Here is a 24,856-nt window from a genome sequence, read left to right as displayed (position 1 = left end):
TGTCTACAGACGTCTGCGTCTATTTATCGGTAAACTTATATAGCCGTTATTTTCTCCGAGAACTTGAACTAGTGTATTGCTGAAATCGGGCTGTATTTGACCCGCACTATCACAAAAAAAAAGAACACTGTCAAGGCACCATGTTTACCTTCAAAAACGAAACACGTGTAGGCTGCCACGAACTGACACACATAAGAGTTGGCTAGAGTGCTTCTTTTTTTTTTATCGGCCTAAGTCGCTTTGCAAGGCGCTTCTTGGAGCATGTCCGGCTCGCGGTGACCTTTAACAGGAAATGACGGCTTTTCTCGTTTCCGAGGATGGGTGTGCGCAAAAATAAAGCCTCACGGTAATGTCATTGCATGGTTTTGAACTCAATTTTTTGTGAGCTCTCTCGAGGGAGATTCTTGCGAGAATCACCGGCAAAAATAAGAAAGCATTACATGACAAAAATATTTTCGCAGTTTCCCCCAAGGTACGAAACTATCACAGACAGCTTAAAATTACGCGCATTAGCACTCAAAAACACTTTTGCGCACCATCTTTCGTGGTAACCTTAAGCAGTTGTGCACAAATCTGGCTCTGAAAGTCTGCATTTGGCCCTTCCTATGTGACATTGCCAGACAATGCCCCATTATTTAGCCAGGGGGTGGAATCGTGGCCCGTGTCTGTTGTTCCTCGTATTATCACGGCAGCAGCAATAATTCTACCCCTTGCGGATAGCAGACAACGAAAGCGCAACCTTTGCTATAGCTACGAAACGAAAAATAGGTGATATGATTTCTTTTCTTTTTTAGTGGGAGAGGAGGATGCCGCGAAGTTCTCCTCCCGTTTATCTCTGTATGTTATTGCTATAGGCTGTCTCAGTGTTTGCCTGCACTGATCACCTTTTGTCTCCCTGAAAGAAAAGAAACATTGCTTGACTGTTTCTGCCGAACTTCTTGTAGCACAGCATCGAGCAGACAGAATTGTTCTAGATGCCCGTCTGCTTGTAAGTGGCCCCTAGAACCGACTCAGAAAATTGCAGGCTCACTTAAACCACTACAATAGTTTCAAAAGCGAATCCGCAGAAATGCACCTCTGCCGTGCAGTCGTGCAGTGCAGAAATACACCATGGCAGTGCAAGAACGGAGCTGAGCCTGAAGCTAGCGAAGCCGACAAAGCCAGTATAAAATAAAAGGGAAAACAAATGAAAGGAAAGAAAACAAAAGGCAACAACGCCACGATGTCGCTGGCGCAGGTGCACAAGCAGTCGCGTTTGAGCAAAACGGTGACTGAGGGCAAGAGGTCAAGGGTAAAGAAAAAAAAATAGTTTACGTTCCTTGTTTCCAGTCTTTCTCAGTTGAATAATGCATGTGTGAAAATAACACTGCATTTGTAACATATCTAAGACATATTTCAAAACATGTTTTTTTTTTTAATCTGCTATCAGAAAGACGGAATAACAATCAAAACGAAACATATGACATCTGGCTTTGCATCGGCAGGCCAGTGGTTCGAATCCGCGTGTGCTGTGATGGTACTCCTTGGTTACAATTTCGCGTATTAGTCTTCTTTTGCTTTTTGCGTTTTGTTTTTGTTTGGTGTGAAGCAATTATTAACGCCGCGTGGGTTAGTGAGATAAAGGAGGTAGCCGATATTCTAGTTGAGATCGAGATGAATAAGTTGAGTTGCGGTGACCATATTTTGCGTAGAAAAGATAACAATTTGTCTATTAGAATTGCAAAATGGAGGCCAGTAAAAGTAAAGCGCAGTAGAGGGCGGTAGAAAACTAAGTGGTATGATGAAATTGGGAAACTTCCAGGCATAAGGTAGAGTCAGCTAGTGTAAGACAGGGACAATTAGAAATCGCTTCGAGAGGTCTTCGTACTGCAGTGGACAAAAGGTAGGCTGGCGATGATGATGGTGATGCTGATTAATGAACGCCACTTGAACGTATAGGTCCGTTCCTATAAAACTCTTTAAGCAAAGTACAATTACCCTGGGTATGTAGTGAACGCGGTGGGGCTTGCAATAAATATAAATGGTTAACACGTATTTCCAGAAGTGTGAGAAACGCGGTGAGATAGCAGCACTCCCCCCCCCCCCCCCCTCCCCCTGAAAAGAAAAGCTTTATCTCAAGCCTTCAAAATTTAGCCTACGCGAATACAAGATATGCACGGCAACGTTGCCCGATATTTGCTCTGAAACGCAAATAGAGATAGACGCTGCGGAGTTTAATTGAAAAAAAAGGAAGGGGGGGGGGGGGGGGTGCCAAGGCTGAATTTAGAAACTCATATTGGCAGCTCTTATAACCACTATCCTTGTCATGGCAACACCCCTCTTCCCGTCATAAATAAATTGCGCTTTTGCTTTTTCCCACGCAGGAATCTAAGATTCCTACATACAAGAGGATGCACAAGTACATGCTGGACAATGAGCAGGACGTATACATGGAGTCGTCCAGCGACGGCGTGAACCGCGTCAAGGCGGGAGACTACGCTTTCCTCATGGAATCCGCTTCCATCGAGTACATCATTGAGCGGGACTGCAATCTTACTCAAATTGGTGGTCTCCTAGACAACAAAGGATATGGCATTGTGACCAAGAAAAGTACGTTGATGCAATCCTTTTGTTAGGTCCACGTAAAATGTTCAACCATTGGTAGTCAGCACTCGAAGATCACGAGCTTTACTAAATCACATGTGGAGGATCTTATTAGGACTTAAAATTGTTGATAGAAATTGTAGGAGCCGCACGTCATTGAGACACGCTTTCTATGCTGAGCTTTCTTTACCACCAAGAAACCTAACCTAACCCAACGCAACCTAGCCTATTTAACCTAACCTAACGTAACGTAACCTAACCCAACCTATTCCTTCTTTACGGAGTCTTGGTAGTGACATTAAAAAATATTTGAGGATAATGATTTAGCAGGGCCGGGAATGTGTTGTTTGTCCCTTTCACAGAGAGCCGTGAAGTGCGATTCATTGAAGTTTCGTGGTGTGTGTCACAAATATCAGTATTGTCTTTGTCATTCTGTTCCTTGTGAGAATTTGATATCTTTAGAAACATTCAGAGCCAACGTGATAACATTGCTCATGCGGTCGCCAGAATTTGGCTTTTGGCTTTTATCGTCAATGCAACAAACTTCTTTTAAATCAAATCAGTGGTTGCCTAAAAAAGCATTTCTCCATTAACATGTATCTCAATAGGGAAGGTAGGAGCTTAAGCATTCTTTCACATCTACGAAAGCTTTTCTATTGATTCAATTCTGCTTTCAGTACAAGGCACTAAAAATCTTAGGCAATTTCAGATGAAATATTTATTAAAATAAATGTGCAGCAGTTGTGTCCAATGTCTTACACAAAATTCAGGCCACCGAAAATTAGATTCAAGGTAAGTAATTTCATATATGAAACGAAATAAAGAATTAAATAATGCATTCTAATGTAAGCTCATGACTTCGCGTTTCTTGCAGTACAGAATACGACTCGAAATAAATCACCCACATGTAATTTTGTAACTGGTACAATATATGTGACATTTTGTCACTATAACCGAATTGATAATAATAATAGTGACATCATATTAGGGTGTTTGAAGCCACTCCTTCACTAATTTCACAAGCACGCATTGGGGGAAATTTCGCAAACGTCTTATCCTTACCTCTTGTCCTTAGTAGGTAAAACTAGATTTTCTTAACACATTATGATGCGAAAGATTAAAGGTCCATGAATGAATGAATAAATGCATTACATGATGCTGGAACTTACACAGTTCTGATTTGTGTTATTTGAGTGTCAAGTAATTATTGAGTGATTTCCAGACCCTCAGACTTCTAATTCAATATCCGTTTGCCAAGAAGGAATAGTCGTTACATGCGTGATGTGCCCGCCGTGCAGGGTTGATTATCTCTATTCCATTCCAGTTCATTGCTTCAGTCATGAGATATACGTTGAAAACGGCATATCAGCCCTCGACGCCGCTAAAGGCAACAGTAGTTCATGTCCAGAACGTCTGTTCTTCTGACCGATGTGGTGACTGAGCAAAATGGCGATAATGATGGGGAAAACTTGAAAATAATGTTGCAAGAACTTGCTAAGAAAGTCAGCCACGCAATGTAGTATCATTCCACTGAAACATTGGATGATGGCTAGGAATCTGAGCGGGCTGTCTTCGTCCACCTATAGTGCACAGACATCTAGATCTCGGGTTCACTCTTGATTCGTCTGGGTGTTGGTTGATGGCTCTATTACGAATGTAGGAAATCGAAAGAGAAAGCGCTGCCACGAATTGAACTAATACCCCGCCGTATTCTTTCAGAATCACCGTACCGGCAGATCTTGTCTAGCGGCATCTTGAAGCTGCAAGAAGCGGGCAAGCTGCACAGCTTCAAAGAGAAGTGGTGGAAGGAGCGCAAGGGCGGCGGCAAGTGCGTCGACGACTCCTAAGAAGTCGTCGGCCGTCACCGAGCTCAGCCTGGCCAACGTGGGCGGAGTGTTCGTCGTCCTGCTCGGCGGTCTCGGCCTCGCCTCCATCGTGGCCGTCATGGAGTTCTTCTTCAAGGCCAAGAAGATGGCCAAGGAGGACTCGGTGAGCCCGCCTCTGCCTCTCCACTGTCCAGAGACAATGAAGTGTACTGCCAACTTTAGTAAGCGTAAATGCTTTTCCCGCAGATAACAACAAATTCTCATGCTCACCTGTTCAATACGTCTATTCAGCTTGTTCGCAAACAGAGTGAACCTAAGAGATTTGAGGTAACCAGAACACCTCCGACGCAAAGTACTATTGGGGCTTCTGTACGTTAATACCTTTCTTGACGGTAACTATTAAACGCGATAGTCTTTTTGGGCTTCCTAAACGCGAAAAACTTTGTCTGTCTGTCCGTCTGTCACTCGATTCAACCGCCCGGCCAAAACCAAGCATGGGGAGAGCAGGTGCAGAGAGTGAAAGAAAGAGAGACAGAGTGCGAAATTATAAATGAATAAATTAAATAAACTTTCTTGGCGATAGGGATAGATAGAGGGAAAGATAGAGGGATCACAGATAGAGGGAAAGAGACAGAAAGAAAGAGAGAGCGAGAGGCGGAATTTGAGCCCGGGTAGTCACGGTCGTACTCCCGGTCAGTGGGGTTGAAGATTAATATGCAGAAGACAAACGTAATGTTCAATAGCCTGGCAAGGAAACAAGAATTCAGGATCGCCAGTCAGCCTCTAGAGTCTGTAAAGGAGTACGTATATCTAGGTCAATTACTCACAGGGCACCCTGATCATGAGAAAGAAATTTACAGAAGAATAAAATTGGGATGGAGTACATACGGCAAGCATTGCCAAATCTTGACTGGGAGCTTCAAAGAGAAGTGGTGGAAGGAGCGCAAGGGCGGCGGCAAGTGCGTCGACGACTCCTACTGTCGTTGAAAAGAAAAGTTTACAATCATTACATATGGGGCAAAAACTTGGAGATCAACAAAAGAAGCTCGAGAACAAGTTACGGACCGCACAAAGAGCGATTGAACAAAAGATGTTAGGCCTAACGTTAAGTCGAGACAGGAAGAGAGCGGTGTGGATCAGAGAGCAAACGGGCATAGGCGATATTCTAGTTGACATTAGGAGTAAAAAATGGAGCTGGGCAGGTCATGTAATGCGTAGGATGGATAACCGGTGGACCATTAGAGTTACAGAATGGATACCAAGAGAAGGGAAGCGCAGTCGATGACGGCAGAAAACTAGGTGGGGTGATTATGTAAGGAAATTTTCAGGCGCAAGTTGGAACCAGCTAGCGCAAGACACGGGTAATTGGAGATCGTAGGGAGAGCCCTTCGTCCTGCAGTGAACATAAATAGGCTGATGATGATGATGATGATGATGATGATGATGATGATGATGATTCACGGTCCGAAGGCGAGTGTTATACCAACTACGCTATAGACCCACTCTTGCAGAGCTACGCTCTTTCATCAGATTTCACAAGCGTGGAACTAGCTTTTCGAGGCAAAATATATGTACATTACCGTGATCCGCAGTGTTCATTTAATTAACAATACAAATTGGACTGGTTTTTACTTTAGTAAATAAAAAATCAACGCGTTAGAGATGGTGTCAAAGAGACGCTACGCGTTAAAAACAAGCCGATTGAAGCCGCAGCTCTGTAGCCGGCTTTGAGCCAAGAGTAATAAAAGGTCCCAAGAGATGACGCGAGAGCAGGGCGAACGCGGAATATTTGAATTGAATTCAGCAAAACCTCCATTACATCCATCATGGGAGGAGTGAGAGGGGAGCGGAAGAGCGTGAGGGGTGGGAGGGAGAGTAGAGAGGGTGTTACGGATCAGGGGTGGCAGAAGACTATCGTCTTTCGACGTCATTTGCAGCGAAGCAAGCAAATATGCGGCCAATTTTTTCGTCACCTTTCTAGCGTGCATCTCTCACAGGCACAAACGTGGGAAAAAATGTTCCTTTCGCACGTGAGTCCGCTGAGAGACAGGGCAGCTGCCATTTGATTAAGGAGCATTAAGTTTGAAGAAGAGCACGCGCTAGTGAATGAGCAAGATAGCCACTGGATGAAGAAAAGAACTACACAAATGTTTTACACCCGTGATAGTAAGAGCTATAGTTGTCTAACCTTTTGCTGGTGTGTCCTATATTGACTAGAATCTCTGTCGCTATTTGGGGTTAGGGTAATTTGTAAACCCTTCTTCAACGTCAATCAAACGATATATATATATATATATATATATATATATATAATATATATATATATATATATATATATATATATATCGGATTATAAGCGGGCGCTGAACCTGCGTAGACAATCATGAAAAAAAGATTCGCACATTTGACAGCAACAAAAATAGTATCATTTACTAACATTTCGGCCAGTGGCTCAGCCTTCACAGGAGTGAACGCGACTACAGAGCACGTGATAAGATTTTCGTGGAACGTGCAGATTATCTGCCATGGTAAGGTATTGCGTCCTACATTACAGTCATCAAGTGCAGTCGTCGGCTATATCAACCTTTTTTTTTTGTACAGTATTAAGCTACCTTCTTGTAATTACACCATGATTTTAATAAATGTTCTGATCCTGAAAGACACAAGTTGGCTATGAGGGGCGCTTTATTGTGGTGCTTCGGAATCAATCCTGACTAACGGCTCTTTTTTCACGTGTTCCCAAAGACCTGTAGACGAGCGTTCTCGGGTCGGTCGTTCGTACCGATATAAAAAAATACGTTTTGGGATGATGCTTATGTCTGACCAGACGGTAGGTTCCGCTGAACTTTAACTACATCAGCATACGGTATAAACATGGGCAATTTTCGTTAGAAAGATTCGGCAGTTCCTAAGTGCATCTTCTCCACTGATCGCCGTCGGTACTAACGAGTTTTGTTTTGTATTTTGACTTTGGTCAGTACTAGTGAGGATTCAACAGGCGGCGTTCAGTGGAATTCTGTATTACATATGCATGTAGGTGTCAGTATCCTCCACGTGTCAGTAATGCTGCGCAAGCGATTGACACCGACAGCCAGTTTTCTCCATGTTCCATGTGCTTGCCTGTTTTCTAACTCTTGTCCCGTTGTGCTTCTCCAGGTCTCCCTGTGCAAGGAGATGATGAAGCAGCTCAAGTTCGCCATATCGTGCCGCAGTTCCACGATGCCCGTGAAAGGCAACAAGCCGCCCGAAGTGGACAGCAACGGCGGAGACTACCGCATCTCCACGCTGCCGTCCTTCACGTCGGACTTTTGAGCACGCGTGTGTCCAAGTGGACAACCGTGGGCGGCGACGGTGATATACATTATGCCTACAGGACTCTTATATGCCCCGTCACCACCGCCCCCTTCCATGTCTCGCCCTATCTCTGTGCCCCACCCCATCCACTCTCACCTCCTCATTGAACAGACTCCGTGGACGTTATCATTTTAGCGATCTTCTTGCCATGATGTGTGCGTGCCGTCTCGTCCGTGTACCTACGGTTTCTTCTGCATCCTTCTGTTCATCTAGACAATTGATCATGCGAGCGCTGTTTTTTGACCGCGCTCTGATTTCACTGTCCTTATATAGGTACCCTATGTCCGCGTTTGCGTCCTTATTTTCATAACGTGATCTCTTTTATTTTATTTTTCTCGTCAACAAATTTGCTACAGACCTTTATTCCTGTAACAAAAAGTAAGGTTCACATGATCGTGGACACTTGAATTGAATAAGAGTGGTAGAAGAGGGAATGTAGGTGGAGCCACCATGTTGGCAAGGAGCTTGTCGTCGTCCAGGTCCTGACGTAAGGAATGCCACGTGGCGTAGCGTTTTTGCATTAGGCATTCGCGTAGCGTCATGAATGCGGCGGAATGCATTCGAGCCGCGCCACAACTGCGTCGGGGCCCTGACGCGTTCCTGACATCAGGGCCCCTAACGAAGTCTACACTCCCCTTCCCAAAACGTTTGCTCCACAGAGATTACTTGTTCGGCCACGGTTAAGAACGTTCGATTTCTGTGTCTGTAGGTATGTTGGCGCAGCCGAAAGCATTCGTCAAACGAAATACACTGGATGCAGCCGGTCCCTACTATCAGGGTGACCTGTCAGTGACTGCCTGTGAGCGGGCTAAGACCTTTTTTTGGACATGCTGTTCATCGATATCTTGTCTGTACATGCGTGTTGAGTCAACTGGTAATGACCCACAGCGCAGCAGAAGCGCCACGCTGACCTATAGGAATCGGAGAACACTGACTAGAATGAGCAACTTTCCACCGAGAGGTCGCGTAACTAGCTCCTGGTGTGTTCGACAAATTGTGATGATAGCACGCACCGGTGACAGCTAGCACTTTTTCGTTCGCAAAATCGCCGAGCGTACTTTCAAACTTTACCTGGCTCTCTTTTTCACAAACTAGTCTAAAATTTTCTCAAAGTTGTTTTTGGCACCACACTTTCACTCGCAAGGTCGTTACTCAAGAGAAAGGTTTTACGAGCATGATTTGTATCGCGCATTCGTTCCGCACAACAATGAATAGGGCTTATTCCGAACTTCAGGCTTCCCGTAAACAGAACTTTAAATACCTAATTATGTTTCAATAGATAACAATGAACAAAAAAGAAATAAAAAGCCTAGTGTCAAAATTATAAGAAAGAAGATGGGTGCCATCCCATAACCACGTGAGCGAAACAGAGGAAACTGTGGCTCGACGAGTAGGGCCGGCTTTTTTTTTTTTGAATATGTTTTCGTACGAAATGCTAAATCTAGTTGAACTGCGCACACCTGGGAGTTAAATAGTTTAAGTAATGGTAGTGGCAGTGCGGTTGTCTGGACAGTTTCTGCTATATCGCCCTCTTTTTTTTTTCCTTTGTTGTATAGTGTAGCCACATATTCAATACGTTATCACCCGTAGCAAGCACGCTCCCGTTCCCAACATTGTTCGAAACAGTATGTGAGCCTTCGGCACGTTTCTACAGGCGTAAGCGCGCGGTGCACGCATCACCACCGCCTAATCCGAGGAGTACCTCAAAGTACACAGAACAGGAACGACTGAGAGAGGTGAAAAAAAAAATAATAATGCTCTTCGAGGAGGTCGACAGTCACATACCTTACTATCTGCTCATTTGTTAAGCTGCGTCGTTTCAGCAGTTGTCTAAAGGTTTGGGACGCGTTTCACACATGTTACTAAATGTTTCGCGAACGTGTGAATGTGTGTAGATTGTGTGCGAGTGAAAAAACAAGTCGTGGATGTGTTTTTTTTTTTTTTTTTGCAAATGAGAGGCTGTTTGTTCGTCATGTTTGTGACTCGATGTTGTAATTATAGGCGGGCAGGAGAGAAAGGAAACCAATGTTGCGGGCGCGACTGACGTAGCCAATGTTTATCGTTTCATGCTGCAGGTTACTGAAATTTCGGTGCTGGTCGTACTTATATTGCGCTTTCGCAGAGGCAGGGCTACCGTGCGTACAGCTGCAGTTTGTTATCATCAACCTTTAAGCGGTGCTGTAGCTAGAAGCGAATACTAGTTAGCACACCAGTTGCGCCACTTAGGCTGCGTGGTGTACTGTACTCTTTTGTTTATTTGGCACTTTTTGGGGCCGTATTTGACACAACCACTGTCAGCGGTCAGGGTAACGTATCAGAAAAGAAATGCCTGCATCTAAGGCAATCACCTTTGGTATAAATAGAAGAAAACGTATTTCCACTCTAACTTATCCTAGTTTTTTTGTTTCTTTTTGTTTGTTTTTAGCGAGAATCAACTGACTTAATGACGCGCCTTACTGTTAATATTTTCGTCAGCATGACTGCGAAAGTGTAAAGTTGGCGCTGCATAATTTACAAATATGAACAGTCTGAACAAAACAGTACATGATTTCATAAGGAAACATTTAGTGCGAACTATGAAATTTCGATGGAATGGCAATATTACGAGTTGTTTTTCAAGGCAATTAAATGAACGTTGCAGTTTTTGTAAACGCAAAACACCTTTTTTACGTACACAAGTGACCATGTGTATATAACTAGAGCAGTTTGCTGGTAGGGATATGCTGCTCATTGCTTATAAGATACCAGCAACTGTCATGCACGTGTACACTTCTTAAGTATCTGTCCACATTAGAAGATCTCAAAATTTTTTTTTCTTAGTAAGTGGCCTTCGAAGGAAACCAAAGTACAGTAGATGTTAAGAAATTAAAACTTTCAGCCGAATAGGCTTCAGGCAACGTTTGAAAAATGTTGAGCATTTCTTTCTAACTGATCAATGAATAGAACCGAGGAACAATGTTATGGAAGTCCTTTTTTCTGAATTTATTTCTTGGTATGGCCCTTACGTAGCTATTGCTCAACTGAAAAACACCTGTCGTTTTTAAAAGTCTCTCTCACCCAAATGCAGTGCCGGCGCGTATTTGATTTCATTGTAAAGGCAACACTGTTCTGCGGTCATCACGTTGATACCTTTCGTTGTATGCTAGTCAATTTTGATTTTCTTCAACTATCCTTCGCTGCTGTTAGCGACTCATAGCTTTGCCTTCACATATATATCGATATCTTCAGGCGAGTTAAGTCGCAGAGAAAATTGTGACGCGCGTTTGTCCCGTTGTTCGTTTATAAGCTCAGACAGCTTGGCATTATTTGTAGTTAACTTTACGAGCGGGGCACACGTGACGAAGTCCAGCACCGTTCGGATCGCACGGAGTCTCTTCGGTGTCATAGCTCCGCAAATTTGTAACTGCTTTTCTCAGAGGCTAAGTGAAATTGCTCACGTCTCACAGAACTCACTGAGTCGTTTAAGCAGATACACTTGTTCTTCCTTAAACGTGTAGGCGTTCGCGTTCCAGTTGTTTGTTTCTCATCACTCGTCGTTTCTGAGATGGACGTCGAACGGTGCTCAACATTTGAGCTTCATGCACAGATTGTGCTTACTGCTCTTTTCGTCTGACGTTCTCCTTTCCTCTTTCCATTAGCCACGAGTACTAGCAAACAAGGCCTTGACAACGCTAGTGCCGTTTCCATGATCTCAGCATCGATGTTGCAGCGCTAGCACTTTGCTTATGTTTGAGGCCGAGACGCTTCAGTTTGAGCGAAGACCAGCATCGGGCCTTTCTGTTCGTGCCACTCACAGGACGGTTCGAAGTGAACCGTTCACCTATATTTTGTTTCATCTAGTTTTTTTTCTCAGTTTTTTTTTAAATTATTTTAAGGAGCTCGTCACACGGACTCTTTCTTCATTTAGGTGACTGCATTGTTAACTTGATGGTGGCATAACACCATACCCGTCTGTAGGCAACGAAAACCAAAAGGTATAAAATCAAAACGTCGCGTAAAGTCAGGATTGTGTATAGTTTGTTTCAATTTTTTCTTCATCTTTATTATTTGAGCAAAGGGCTGCTCCTCGCTAAATATGAACAATAAGCGCGTTTCGATCGATTATATGGGAGAGCAAGGTTTGTGTGTTCTGCGTATTCTATGATGAAGTCAAACGCATCGCTCGGTCACCGTAGTGGTTTTTGTAGTACTGACTCTTAGAATCAGCTGTACGATAAACGATTCTCTAAGGCGCTCTCTTTCGCTCTTTCTCCCTCTTTCCGACTGTGCGAAAAGGCGGCGAGTGGCACGGCGTTTGGACTTCCTCCTTCCAAACAGTGCTGCACCTGGGTGCGCATGTTTTTTACATAACAGCGTAGTGGCGTAGGTTCCCTTGTGACGTATTAATATATCTTATAGAACAGCGAGAGTTGGCTTCTCCTAACTACTACCTTCTACGGCTCTTCTCTTACTTTTATTCTCGCGTAAAGTGCTTACTACTCACAGCTTCATCGCCCTAGGGCTCAATAATAATAAAAAAAAGTAAGAACACGGCAGTTTCTTTTTCGGCAAGCTAACTCCGTTAAGTTATAAGCTATGACTGTTGTCCCTATTAAAAGAGAGTAATGGTTGTAGTACTTTTTTATCGTTTCTTTTTGCATTTCGAGAGTCTATTGTTGTTTGCTGTACCGCGGCATAGCTAGACGGGGGTGCCGAAAGAAGAACGGTGCCTATAGTGAATGAACGAATTGTTTTTTTTTTTCATTCTTCGTTTTCTATTCCTTCATCGAATCATACGGCGCTGCCTCTCCCAGAGCACAGACAAGAAAAGTAAAGAAACAATAGGTGATGCCCAAATCCGCGCCCCAGAGACAGTTTTCGCTGAGTAACAGACACAATTCTCGAAGCCTAAGCTTCTGTGCGTTGTATGCAACGGAAGTAATTTCAGCGCCGGAAACACGTCATGGCCGCCGTGTTCTAGACATCACCTATTGAATTAGCCTTAGCGAGATACTGTTTCTATCCTTCAAATCCCGCATCATCAGCTCCATTCACGAAAACAACTTCCACTGCGAATAAATCTGGCATTTTCAAATAGAGCAGATAATCGAGGCGCTCTTTAGCTATAGAAAAGTAGTAGTCAGCGAACTGTGACTATTCCGTGTAATCTGTAGAACACATTAAGCATTGTCAGTATTGATCGCTTAAAGAGGATAGAATGAGCGTATCCATATAAGGTGCACGAAAAATACCTGAGACAGATAGATAAAAAAGAAAAAAAAAAGAAATGAACGATCTTCATTTGTACCGCGAGTTCGAAGGTTTTGAGATAGGTATAGCTGCTCATTATTTTCTGAAACGCAAAGCGTGTCTTTCAGTGATTTGTTTAACTTTTTTTTCCATCTTGTGTCAAAAAGTGTTTTTCGAATACGTGTTACATTACGTAAACTGTTTAACGGCTGTTTGATCGGCATTCGACGTCGAACACAACAAGCAATCATTGGTTCACCTCTACTCGCGTTTTTGTCAGTGCTGTTGGACAGAAAAAAAAAAGCGTTTGTGAACTCCACTTGCAACAGTGTTTGTCTGGGTGGAATCGGTATCATTTTGATACAGTGTTAAAAGTATTTTACCTAAATAAAAGTTGCATAATACAAGCGTCTCAGTCTCTTTTTATATAACCATGTGATTTAATTACCTGCTTTGCCGCATTAACAAAAATGCCAGAGCACCTCATGACAGGTTAAAAAGAATGTTGAAAATTGATAAAAGGAAAGAACATCAGCTTTCAAAAACTAAAATCGGCAACGGCTTTGTCTTAGGCTGGTCTGCCGGCCATAAGACAACCTTTCAGGCTTTTATGCCTTAGCCTGTGCATTTGCCGCCATTCGTCGAATTCGCCACCATTATCTTCATAATCTTTTTCTTCCTTCTTTTTCTCTTCTTTTCTTTTAAGAAGCGAAAGAAAAAATCGCATAATCATTCAACCAAGGTGGAATTGAATTGCAGTCTTCTGGTGAACAAGCCGAGAACTATATTTCAAGGCCATGGGGAACCTTCGCTGGCCAATGGGCGCCACGGTAGTTTTGAGTATGCGACTAAATTATGCTGACACCGTCCGGTAGGTAGGCCATGAAAATGACCCTGACATTTTGAACAATAATGAACGCAAACGTGTATCCAAGTTAAATTTAGCAGGATGCGTCCAGCCACACTCTGTCCATGCCAGGAGCGCTTGGAGCGAATGCGCTCCTACGTTCTAGCCCGCGGGTGCCTTGTCGGGTCAGGCGCTGGACAAACGTGCTTCAAGATGAAAGTTCAATTTGCTCCTGCGAAATCGAAATTTGTTCTACTGAAAACTAGTTACTCAATCTGTTGCTCCATGAGTGCTACATAAAAGTGTTTTTCCGAGCGTGAAAGAAGCCCGCGAATACACGCAAAGTGCCTCGAGCGGCCAGTCGCGCGGCAATTTTTCGTGTATTCGCGCGCTTCTTTCAACGCTCCGAAAATCCCTTGTATGTAGCACGTATGGAGCAACAGAAAGCTGAACTATCACGTCAAACAGAAAGCTGTATCAGGAGTCTTTCATGTTGCTCTACAATTTTCTCACTAACATTATTCAACTATTTATAATATTTGAGAAGTTTAATAATTATTTAAGACTAATTATGCAATCAGGCGGAATGCAAAAATAATCTGATCTCTAAACGATGACAAACAACATTACCTTCGTTTTGCCCAGCAACGTGACATTTGCTTATTTTAAATCTTGGTGAATGACAGTTGGGACAGCCTACGCATAGAAACAAAGTGTAATTTAAAAATATTGTCACGTTGTAGTGACTGTCGAGAACACAGTAGAAAAACTGTGAATGACGAAACTAACTTTCATTGGGGGAACTTGTGCCTACAAAACAAGCGACACTCGAAAACACAACGATAGAGGCGAACACAGTCGGTGATCGTCGAAATCTGATCTGCGGGTTAAGAGCGTCGGCTTTTATACATCAGTCATCGAAGGTTCCAGAGTAATCGCTGGTGCCGGAGTGTCTTCCTGAAAGTACTACACAATTCACGTCGCACATGCAATCAGATTACACAAGCTTCGGTGACAACAGACAACGGGTAGAACCATCGATAACCTTCGAGAAAATTCCGATGCATGCAGGCGCGTCCTGCGCTGAGCGATAACGTTTAACATGTGTTAGCCGGTGAAAAGCGGTCACCCGAGAAAGATAAACAAGTACACGTGTCAATGTCTCCCTCTTAAAAAGCATCGTCCCGATGCTACAGACAGACACGAAAGCGACAACAAAAACATGCATAATAAAGAAAGAACAAGAAAACATTGGAGGACGCTTAAGCTTCGCCTTTAAGAGCGGAACGCGATAGCATTCAGAGATCTCTTAGGGAGCCTACATGCATAAAAGAGCGCCATCTGGATGGTGTTTCTGCAAGTAACCTACCCGGGGGCGACATTGTATGAATGGTAGAAATGCTGGAAAAGGGGTTTGTGTTTGAGTTTCCTCGTAACAGAATTATGTTTTCTCGTATATTCAAATTACAATCCGACGCTATCATACCTGTAGGTTGTGGTTAAGTCGTACTTTACAATTTTTCTGACGTATTTTACTTCGAGAAATTCAATTAGTTTACCAGCGTCCCTGCGCCACGCGGAGGTCCTGCGGGGTCGGGGTGGTTCGGGATGATTTTCTCCGCCGCGGACGCCGGCGCTTACGCCGACACCGACATCGACGCTGGACTTTCTGCGACACGGGGCCCTTAACGCTATCGCGTTAATAAAGAAACAAAGTGCCAAGCGGCCGTGAAATGACAAGACGAACCACGTGGACGACTTCAGGTCATTCGCGGCGCCGGTGTGATTGCGAAATGCCGTCTGGCACGACCTCATATATAATCCAATGCACCAACACGTCGGATGATCTTGTAAGATCCGAAATAGCGTCGTAACAGTTTCTCGCGAAGTCCTCGTCAGCGTATCGGAGTCCAGACGCAAACACGGTCGCCGGGCTGGTATTCCACGTATCGTCGTCGAAGGTTGTAGCGCCGGCTGTCCGTCCTCTGGTGGTTCTTGATGCGCAGGCGCGCGAGCTGTCGGGCTTCTTCAGCGCGGTCGCCATAGGCGGTGACGTCGACATTTTACAGAGAAGCTGTCTATGGCTAGGATGGCGTCCGCGCCGAAAAACTCTCCACTAAAAAGTGAGAGGGAAAGAGCCAATAACAAAAGCAAACGCATATCACCGCTCGTGTATGAGCTCGGTTTAATGGCCACCTGTGTCTAAAACGATGCGTCTCTGTGAGTGTATGACGTAGTGCGTGACGTAGCGTGCACCTGATAAGGCGTCCAAGAGGACAGGGTTGGCACCCCTCGGCGCAACCGCGCGAACGTGCCACCTTGGTGTATAAAAACTAAGAAATAAGAGATAGGTCCTTTTCATTACGAAATGACAACCCTTGCATTATCGGGATTTCGGGCAAACATTCTTCCGTTTACAACACAGAGGAATTTCCAGTTGTCTGCCCTTTTCATAGAGATAGCTTTTCCTAATAGTGTTTTCATTTCAGGGCAGAGATGCTCGTTAATGTAAACACTCGCTGAGCCATCTTATCCAACATCCTGAGGACCTATAGCTTGTTCATCTTGATTCGTTTAATTATGCGGTCTCGAATAGAACGAGACATGCACTGAACCACATCATTTGGCCGATATTTATCTTTACTAGAAACACGATGAACCACATCAAAGTCCGTTTCACAAAAGGAAATGTCATGCTTTTGACAGAACAATGTCAATACTTCGACGCGGTTTTTACTTTGTTTTGAAGGAAGTCCCTTGATTTCCAAATTTTGCTGTCGTGTATATTGCTTCAGCTCAATTATTTCCCAGCGGGTACTTTCAAGCTTACTTCGAAGCTCATCATTTTCTTTTAACACGAAAGTGTTTTATGCCGGGGTCCACCAAGACTTCACTGACGTATTTCCGTCACGGAAATACGTCATAGAACATAATACAAAGAAAGAAACCAGAAGAAAAAGTTCCACAAACATGCAAAATTTGGAAATCGAACCCACGACCTCTCGGTCCGCGACGATAGATCGCCGAGCGTTTAACCCATTGCGCCACAAACGCATTTGCAGAGAGCTACACAGACGCGCCTTATATATCTAACACTCCTCCGTGTACCCGCGCTCTTGCTCGGGGCGGTGCCGCCGCCTACGAGCAGAAAAGAGAAGTACTGCATTATGACACTAACGCGCACCGACAGTGAACGCTTCGGTGGTCTCAGCACTACGACGCCTCGATGCCAGCATTCGAAGGGACGCTGGCATCAAGAAGCACTACCAACGCCACCTAGGTGGCGTTCACCGTACTCAGCACAGCGGAGCGTGGCCTCCGCAATTAGCTCTGAAAATGTTTCTGAAGTTGATCGCGGAGGCTGCAATTACGACGCGCTGTACGCGCTGATTTGACTCGGTGACGATTCAGTTACGTGCTTTGTCTTGCGCGTTGTATTAGTGTGTCAGTTACGTGCTTCGTCTTTCGCGTTGTGCTAGCGTGTGCAGCGTAGTGCAGCTTCCATATGCACGACGGTTGCTCATGGTCATCGACGTTGGTAGTCGTGATGGAGGAGACGTGCCACCAGGCGTCAGCGTGGGTGCATCAACGCCTAAGGGCGCTTTAGCCACAAAACACCAATAGACATTATATATCAATGTGCAATAAACATTACACTACTTCTGTGAAGACACGTTTCACTTTCGTGTTCTATACCGATTCCTATATAAGAGGGATCAACCACATTTTTTATAATAACACTTGTTCTTTCTTAATATCATCAATCCCTGTCTTGAAACTTTCAAAGAGAGAGTTCAGGCAATGAAGGGATTGCCTAATCTCTTGCATCTAATCTGTCAGAGTAGATCCATGTCATGAGTCAACCTTGCCTGATAGATCAGCCTTTGCGAATTCCTTAATCGTAGTCGGTGGATTCTCAGTCATTATCAGAGGCTATTCAGAGTGGTCAAACAAACAATCAAATAATGCACTAAAAGAACAGTCACGGAGCAATCCAGGCACTTGTGGTACGTTATTGTGAAATAGGCAAGTTGGTTTACCTGCACGACATGAAAAAAAAAAGAACGTATAATGCTTGCCGATGCTTCCAGTCGCCTGGACTGCTCCGTACTGACGAAATTCGCACTTGTTATGCTTGTTACAGCCCTTTTATAGCTGATGGGCGGTGGCGTCCATGACTTCCAATTACAGCGCCGTTCCATGACGCAGGCGCAGTCTGTAGCTACCATGTAAGCAGTCTTAAATATGAAGGCTGATATAGTTGACCCGATGAAACAGCTTGCCGTTTATGGTAGAGAATCTAGCAGCAATTGGCCCCGAAATGTTCACGATTTGGAGAAAGCGATTAACGCTTGCCGATGCGTCCAGATGCCTGGACCAACGTTACTAGACTAGGTTCAGTTGTTGAAATCTCCGTAGTTTATCGTGGGCGCCTCCGTGCTGTGGCTTGCCGCCAGATGGCGGGAGCGCCGCAGGTAAGCTAGGGAGCCTACATGCAAGCGCCGTTTGCATGTTGGCTAAGGTAAGCTCTACGCGGGTGCAGCTGCGCGTTGGTGAAGGCGCTCGGGTCCGCCGCCTTCGCAACTCACGAACGCATCAAATGTTTTCTCCGGTGCCTTTTAAAGACGATCGTCTTTCTTGGGTTACCTAAACGCGAAAAAATTTGTTTGTTTGTCTGTCTGTCTGTCACTGATTCAAAACCATTCAACCGCCCGGCCAAAACCAACCAAGCTACTAGCACTGGTGGCACGGGGTCATACACGTCAACATTATGCACAGCGCAAAGGAAACCTTAGGCCTATTTGAGGCAACATATGTGTACATAACCATGATCCACAGCGTTCATTTAATTAAGAATACACATTGGACTGGTTTTTACGTTAGTAAATTAAAAATCAACGCGTTATAAATGATGTCAAAGAGACGCTAAGCGTTAAAAACAGGCAAACTGAAGCCGCGCCTCTGTAGCCGGCTTTAAGCTAACAGTATTAAAAGGTCCCAACAGATGGCGCGAGAGCAGCGCGAACGCGGGGAATTTGAATTGGATTCGGCAAAACCTCCATTGCATCCATCATGGGAGGAGTGAGAGGGGAGGGACTGAGCGTGAGAGGTGGGAGGAGGAGAAGAGAGAGTGTTACGTATCAGGGGCGGCAGAAGACTATCGTCTTCCGACGTCCTTTGCAGCAAAGCAAGCAGATATGCGGCCAATTTCTTTTTACAGCGAAAGCTGTATATGGCTAGGCGAAAAGAAAAACCGTTCGTCCCATGTTTCCCTAAACGTCTCCATTGGCTGCGCCGTCAGCTACGTCGTTCTCTACGTCACACCCAAGCGCGCGCCATTGGCAGCGCGCTTAGTGACGTCGTTCTCTGCGTCGTACCTGCTCTGCCCGCAGCGCCGGCTCCTCGGCTCGCCTTTGTCGCATGCGTTCGATATCTCGGGTTAGCTCAGCGTCGTGGTTAGCAGCATACGCCCGCCATTGCAGCTTGCGTTGCACTTCGCGATTTCAACGTGGACGTTTCGTCGCAGCCGAAGCCAAAGTGCCGCTCGAGAAACTCCCGCCGAAAGCGGGCATTGGCCCGGACGAACGCCTTCCCGCCATTGCCACGTTGACGCTGCTCTGCCTGCAACGCCGCCTCATCGACTCGCCATTGTCGCATGCATTCGATATCTCAAGTTAGCTCTGCGTCGTGGTTAGCAGCATCCGCCCACCATTGGCGCTTGCGATTCACTAGAAAAACAAACATGTAACAAATAATTGAGAAACGCTTCAATACAGCGTCGGGATTAACTCACTCCTAAACACCGGGGCCACACGGTTCAACTTCGCTGGTTAACCATCGGTACGGAGTGCTTGGGTGGTGTTTTAGGGGCGAAGCTCCTTAAAGCGGCACCCGTTCGTCCCTCGTCGTAGTCGTAGTGCGTAACCAGTCTGAGAAAAATGAGAAAAAAAATTCCGAAGTTGTGTCCGTAGCGCGGAATCGAACCAGGGACCCCTCGCTTGCGAGCGCGCGGCGTTAGCCCACTACGCCACGAAGCGGACATGGACACACGCACCATGATGGCAATAAATACCCAACATTAACGAAAGGCCGCGTTTCTAGCGCGTTTCTAACGCGTTTGTGCTAGAGCGTTACGGCCCGTGTAAGAAGCTGGTGTAAGACGATGTGGCCTCTCCGCCTTACCTTCAACGCGTTTCGAACGCGCTGCCCAAAGCGGTGGCAAGTCAAGTTCAAGTCGAGGAGCGTTTATGAATACGGGGGGTATGCTCTCTCGGCAGTCATGTGATGGCGTCGGCAAACGCGGTGCACGTTCCGGCATGTGTAAATGGCTGCGTAAGACGCTGTGGCCGCTCCCCCTTACTAGAGAGTACTGCACGTTTCTAACGCGTTTGTGCTAACGTCCCCTTAAGCGGGAGATCCGATGATTCCCTCCGGAGCTTCGCCCACTCATCATTCACCCCGTGGATATGCTGTGAATGTTTTTATTGCGATAGCAATTATATGGACACTCCAAAGCGGACTTCTGCCTTCGGCGTCGACGTCGCCGTCGCCGTCGCCGTGAGGTTCCGTATGACGTCAACGGCAATGAAATCGTCACCGCGCTCCGGACGCTGTATGTGCGAGTGAAAGGGCGCGAGGGACGCGCGCTTTCACAGGGAGCGAACGCACGTCGAAGAGCAAACGTGCGTTCTGCGCCGTGATGATGATAAGTGGTTCTTGAGGGAAAGGCGCTATCTTCTGCAGCCCTTGAGGGAGCACGGCTCAGCGCCAACGGGGAGGGGTAAGTGGGAGCGTTGAAGGGCTTCAGAATTAAGCGTCCTTTCCTCCTTTCCATATATAGAGAGCAAACGCGACTTTTTTTTGGTCGCGCGAAAGGCTGTGGGGGGACGGGAGGGAGAGAGGGAGGGGAGGCGACGTTTAGCTGCGGCACAAAATGCATATTTATATAAAACTCCGCGCGCGTTCAGTGCGAACGTGGGCAAAATGCCGACGGCATCGACGACAGTTCTGCGCGTTTCTGGTGCTGCTGCATGTCCAAGTTTATGCAGCTGATAAAACTACTATCCTTACTCCGTATAGCTCTCTACTAATTTGCTATCGCAAATGATGCTTCGCCTTTCGGGTGAAACTGCTACAATTTTTTTTCTTTTATATTTGTATAGCCTCGCGTAATTCGCAGTTTGATTGAAAAAAGTCGCAATTTCACCCGAAAGGCGAAACATCGATTGCGATCGCAAATAATAGACAGTTATACGAAGTAGGGATATTAGTTTTAGCGGCAGTTGAAACTTGGAAACATTCGCTTGCTAACTAAATTAACAAGCACGATGTCACGCGCGCACAGGTAAACATGAACACATCTCGCTCGATAACCGCGGGAACTCGCTGTCAAAACGATGGAGTTAGGAAGCGCGGCAGAAGCAGCGAGCGAATTTACTTTCGTGCTGTCTCTCGTTTAGACGTTAACTAAACTTCGAAAGCATAGCGCATACGAAGCTACTGGCACTGGGCGTACTTTGTCCACATTGCAGATCGCTTTGAAGATGAGGCCCCGCGAGCGCGAACTTTGTCGAAGTCGCAGATCGCTGTCAAGATACGGCGGCCGTGTCGCCGCGCCGTAAACAGCAGCCGCAGTAGTAGAACGCAAGGTAGTATCTAGTATATAGGCAGTATAGTATATAGAAGTATAGAGCAGTATAGAATCTAACATATAGCAGTACAGTATCTAGTATATAGCATCATAGAACGCAAGGCAGTACTTTCGCGTATGTTATGGCGCATATAAGAACGTGGCACCACCCACGCGTATGGCCTACATTTCATAGTGCACTGTCTTCGGTATCAGCCCATGTTTTATTGCGATAGCAATTATATGGACACTCCAAAGCAGGTTTCTGCCGTCGGCGTCGCCGTCGCCGTCGCCGTGAGGTTCCGTATGACGTCAATGGAGATGAAATCGTCGCCGCGCGCCGCCGAACGCTGTATGTGCGAGTGAAAGGGCGCGAGGGACGCGCGCTTTCACGGGGAGTGAACGCACGGCGGAGAACAAACGCGCGTTCTGCGCCGTGCTCGCCTTAAGGGCTACAGAAGTAGGCGTCTCTTTCCTCCTTTACAATCACCATATATGTAGAGCAAACGCGCCTTCTTCTGACGCAGCGAGAAGGCCGTGGGGGGGGGGGGGGCAGGGAAGGGAGGCGACGTTTAGCTGCGGCACCAAGTGCCTATTTATATCAGAGGCTCCGGCAACAGTCGCCAACGCCGCACGCATTTTGTGCGAACGCGGGCAAAACGCCGACGGCGTCGACAACAGTGCTGTGTGTTGCCGGTGCTGCTGCATGTCCAAGTTTGTACAGCGGATAAAACTACTATCCTTACTCCGTATAGCTCTCTACTAAGTTGCTATCGCAATTGATGCTTCGCCTTTCGAGGTGAAACTGCGACAACTTTTTTTAGTAGGATAGCTAGTCAGGTAGATAGCCGCAAAAGATATTTGTCTGACAACATCAAGAGTGCTATTCGCAGTAAAATGCTCGTTTGCTTAGGTTTAGAATCACGTTAAAGAAAGCCAGGCTGCATAATTTAAACTGAATCCCGTCACTACGGCCTATAGCTCGTGCTTTCATTTGCGACGATAAATGCCGCAATAGATTTCACTTCAACTTCCTAATATTTTATTGTCAACATACGCGGTCAAGTGAACGTGCATGGCTACTGGTGACAAAAAGCACCTCGAGGATATCACCTGCTCGACAACCACGTCAAAGAAAAAAAGAAAAAAAAAAGAAAAAGCTACGCAGTAACTTCGGAGAGGCTAGATATACAGTGCAATTCATATAAGTTGAGTTAGCCCTAAGAGTCTGAAATGTTTCTGTGCTTTCGAGAGGAATTCGAAATGCTTGACTTTCTACTGTCGTAGCTGGTTCGTGTCTTGTCGCGCTTTCGGAAATCTTGCGGCTCCAGCGTCATCTTCATGTGATCGAGGTTTTGGCTGCGTGCGCCGGAGATCCTTCGTAGGTTGATCGTGGGGCCCGTGTTTTTCCCCGGCATCCGCATAAGCGCTGCCAGCGAGAGGAACAACAGGCACGCCGCGATGGCGAACGCGGCATCCTCGCGACCGACGTTCCTCAGCACCGACGCGAACGTGGCGCCGACGCCGCCCACTCTGCCGATGCCGAAGCCCCAGCCCAATGCAGTCCCACGTACGGGAGTCGGGAACACCTCGCACACACAGACACCCGCCAAAACGTTGACCGCCAGTGCTAAAGCCTCAGCTGGGATGAAGAACAACTGGGCGAGCTCCGCCAGCGGGCCCCCGATGGTCACGCTGAGGAGGCAGACGAGGCCACCGAGGAGACCGCAGCTCCGTGTGAGCAGCTCCAGAGGCTTTACCCGACCTATCAGTGTGTATGCGAGCAGAGTCGTCAGCATGTTGGTGGGCAGCGACAACCAGCGGGCCCACGAGTCGGGAGTCTTCAGTGACGACTGGAGCAGCACAATGTACGTGAATGCGGCAGAGAAATATGGGACGAACATAAAGGCCGCTCGCACAGGTATGTAATTCGCCCACGAGTCTTCGGCGCACACCGTCGTCGTTCGCAGACGCTCCTCGCTCTTTAACAACTCCGCCTTTAGCTTGTTTAGCAGGCAGGCCGTAGTGGGCAGCGGAACGTTATTCATCTTCGCGGCCGCCAGCATGACTGCTTCCGCCGACGCCATGTTTCTGCTAAAGATGAGCCAGCGCGGAGACTCGTCGGCGAACCAGAACGTGCTGAACGCGAAGGCGGTTGGTGCCAGGAAGATCGCTTGCAGCAGGAACCTTTCGAGGCTGAGTTGCCTGACCATGTCGTACCACACCTCGGAGTGCAAGACGGCCAACAGTGTGACCGCAACAGTGTAGGTCGTTCGGTACTCGTGCCTGGTCGCCTCGAACGCCAGCATGCCGGACATCAGGGCGGCCGCGCCCGAACAGCCGTAGTTGACGAACCTCATCACCACGTACACGACGTACGTGTCGGCAAAGCAGCCGCCCAACGTGCCCACAATGAGCGCGGCGGCAGACACCAGGAGCACGGGCCGGCGACCGACGCAGTCCGCCAGGTAGCCGGCAATGCTGGGCAGAACGACGGAACCGGTGATGTGCACGAGCGGTATGACCGCGATCAGATGCCGCCGGTAGCATACCAGGTTCCAGGCGCTCACGATGGTTCTTTTCTCGTTCTTCGGATCGTAGTCCCAGTAGTCGCAAGTGACCACGTCGGTGTCGTTCGGGTCGCCCGGATTTTTGTAGACGGTGCACTGGCTGGGTCTGCCGTCCGCCTCCAGAGGAATGGCCGAGTTCCTCCAGGCGGCGATGGACATAGTCCAGTCAGCAGGCGGCCGGCACCAGTGGTCCACGTCGCCCGATATGAGATGGAAGGACAGTATGTTGGCGTGCACGAGGAACGTGAGGACGAAAGTGAGAAAGAGCAGGCGCTGCTGGTACAGTCCGTGCCCAATCGCATCGAAGCAGTCAAACGATTCGCTTGTGTCGAGGTCGAGGGCAGCCAAGCGTCTTCGAAAGAAAAGCGCCATCTTCGACCTTTTCGGTCACGGGTAGGCGCGTGTTGCGTGTCAGGAGACATGCCTCGCGAAACGTCGTTTTCGTTCCCCGGTTCAAAAATTAACTCCAAGACAAAACAAGCACGTTACCTAATTAGGGTATTGGGGCGACAAAGCAATGATGAATCTGGAATAACGCGAAGAACGTAGCGAGTCATATTTGGATGTGCATAAGAAGCATTATGGGGCGTTGTTCTAGGGCGATTACATTTTACGCTAGAATGGGCACAGAAAGCATCTGCACAAGTGTCCGGCAAACGCAAGAAAGAAGTTCTCATTGGCTCTCGTGGGTCGAATATCGCAAAATTTTACGAAAGTGAAAGTAATGACAAAAGTGATCACCCGAGAATACAGCCCGTGGTACGTGGTCTCCGAGAAAAAAAAAGAAAAACTTCCAGCGCGTGTTGCCTAAGCGCCA

At 46.6% G+C, this 24,856-nt stretch overlaps 1 protein-coding gene and 1 pseudogene across 1 annotated transcript; one reads left to right on the top strand and one right to left on the bottom strand.

Moving 5' to 3' along the window:
• Positions 1-13,399, top strand: part of LOC119461003 (glutamate receptor ionotropic, kainate 2-like) — a 310,204-nt pseudogene extending 296,805 nt beyond the window's left edge.
• Positions 13,400-22,689: 9,290 nt separating this feature from the next.
• Positions 22,690-24,411, bottom strand: LOC119462061 (solute carrier family 22 member 13). Its single transcript, XM_037723412.1, has one exon. It carries the CDS (start codon positions 24,409-24,411, stop codon positions 22,690-22,692), a length of 1,722 nt encoding a protein of 573 aa, XP_037579340.1.
• Between the last annotated feature and the right edge of the window lie 445 nt (positions 24,412-24,856).

This window comes from Dermacentor silvarum, chromosome 8 (assembly GCF_013339745.2).
Source record: "Dermacentor silvarum isolate Dsil-2018 chromosome 8, BIME_Dsil_1.4, whole genome shotgun sequence".
NCBI classification, from domain to species: Eukaryota; Metazoa; Arthropoda; class Arachnida; order Ixodida; family Ixodidae; genus Dermacentor; species Dermacentor silvarum.
This window is presented reverse-complemented; position numbering and strand designations above follow the sequence as displayed.

Excerpts from the sequence above, each read along its gene's own strand:
- LOC119462061 (XM_037723412.1), bottom strand. The coding sequence starts at position 24,411 with ATGGCGCTTTTCTTTCGAAGACGCTTGGCTGCCCTCGACCTCGACACA.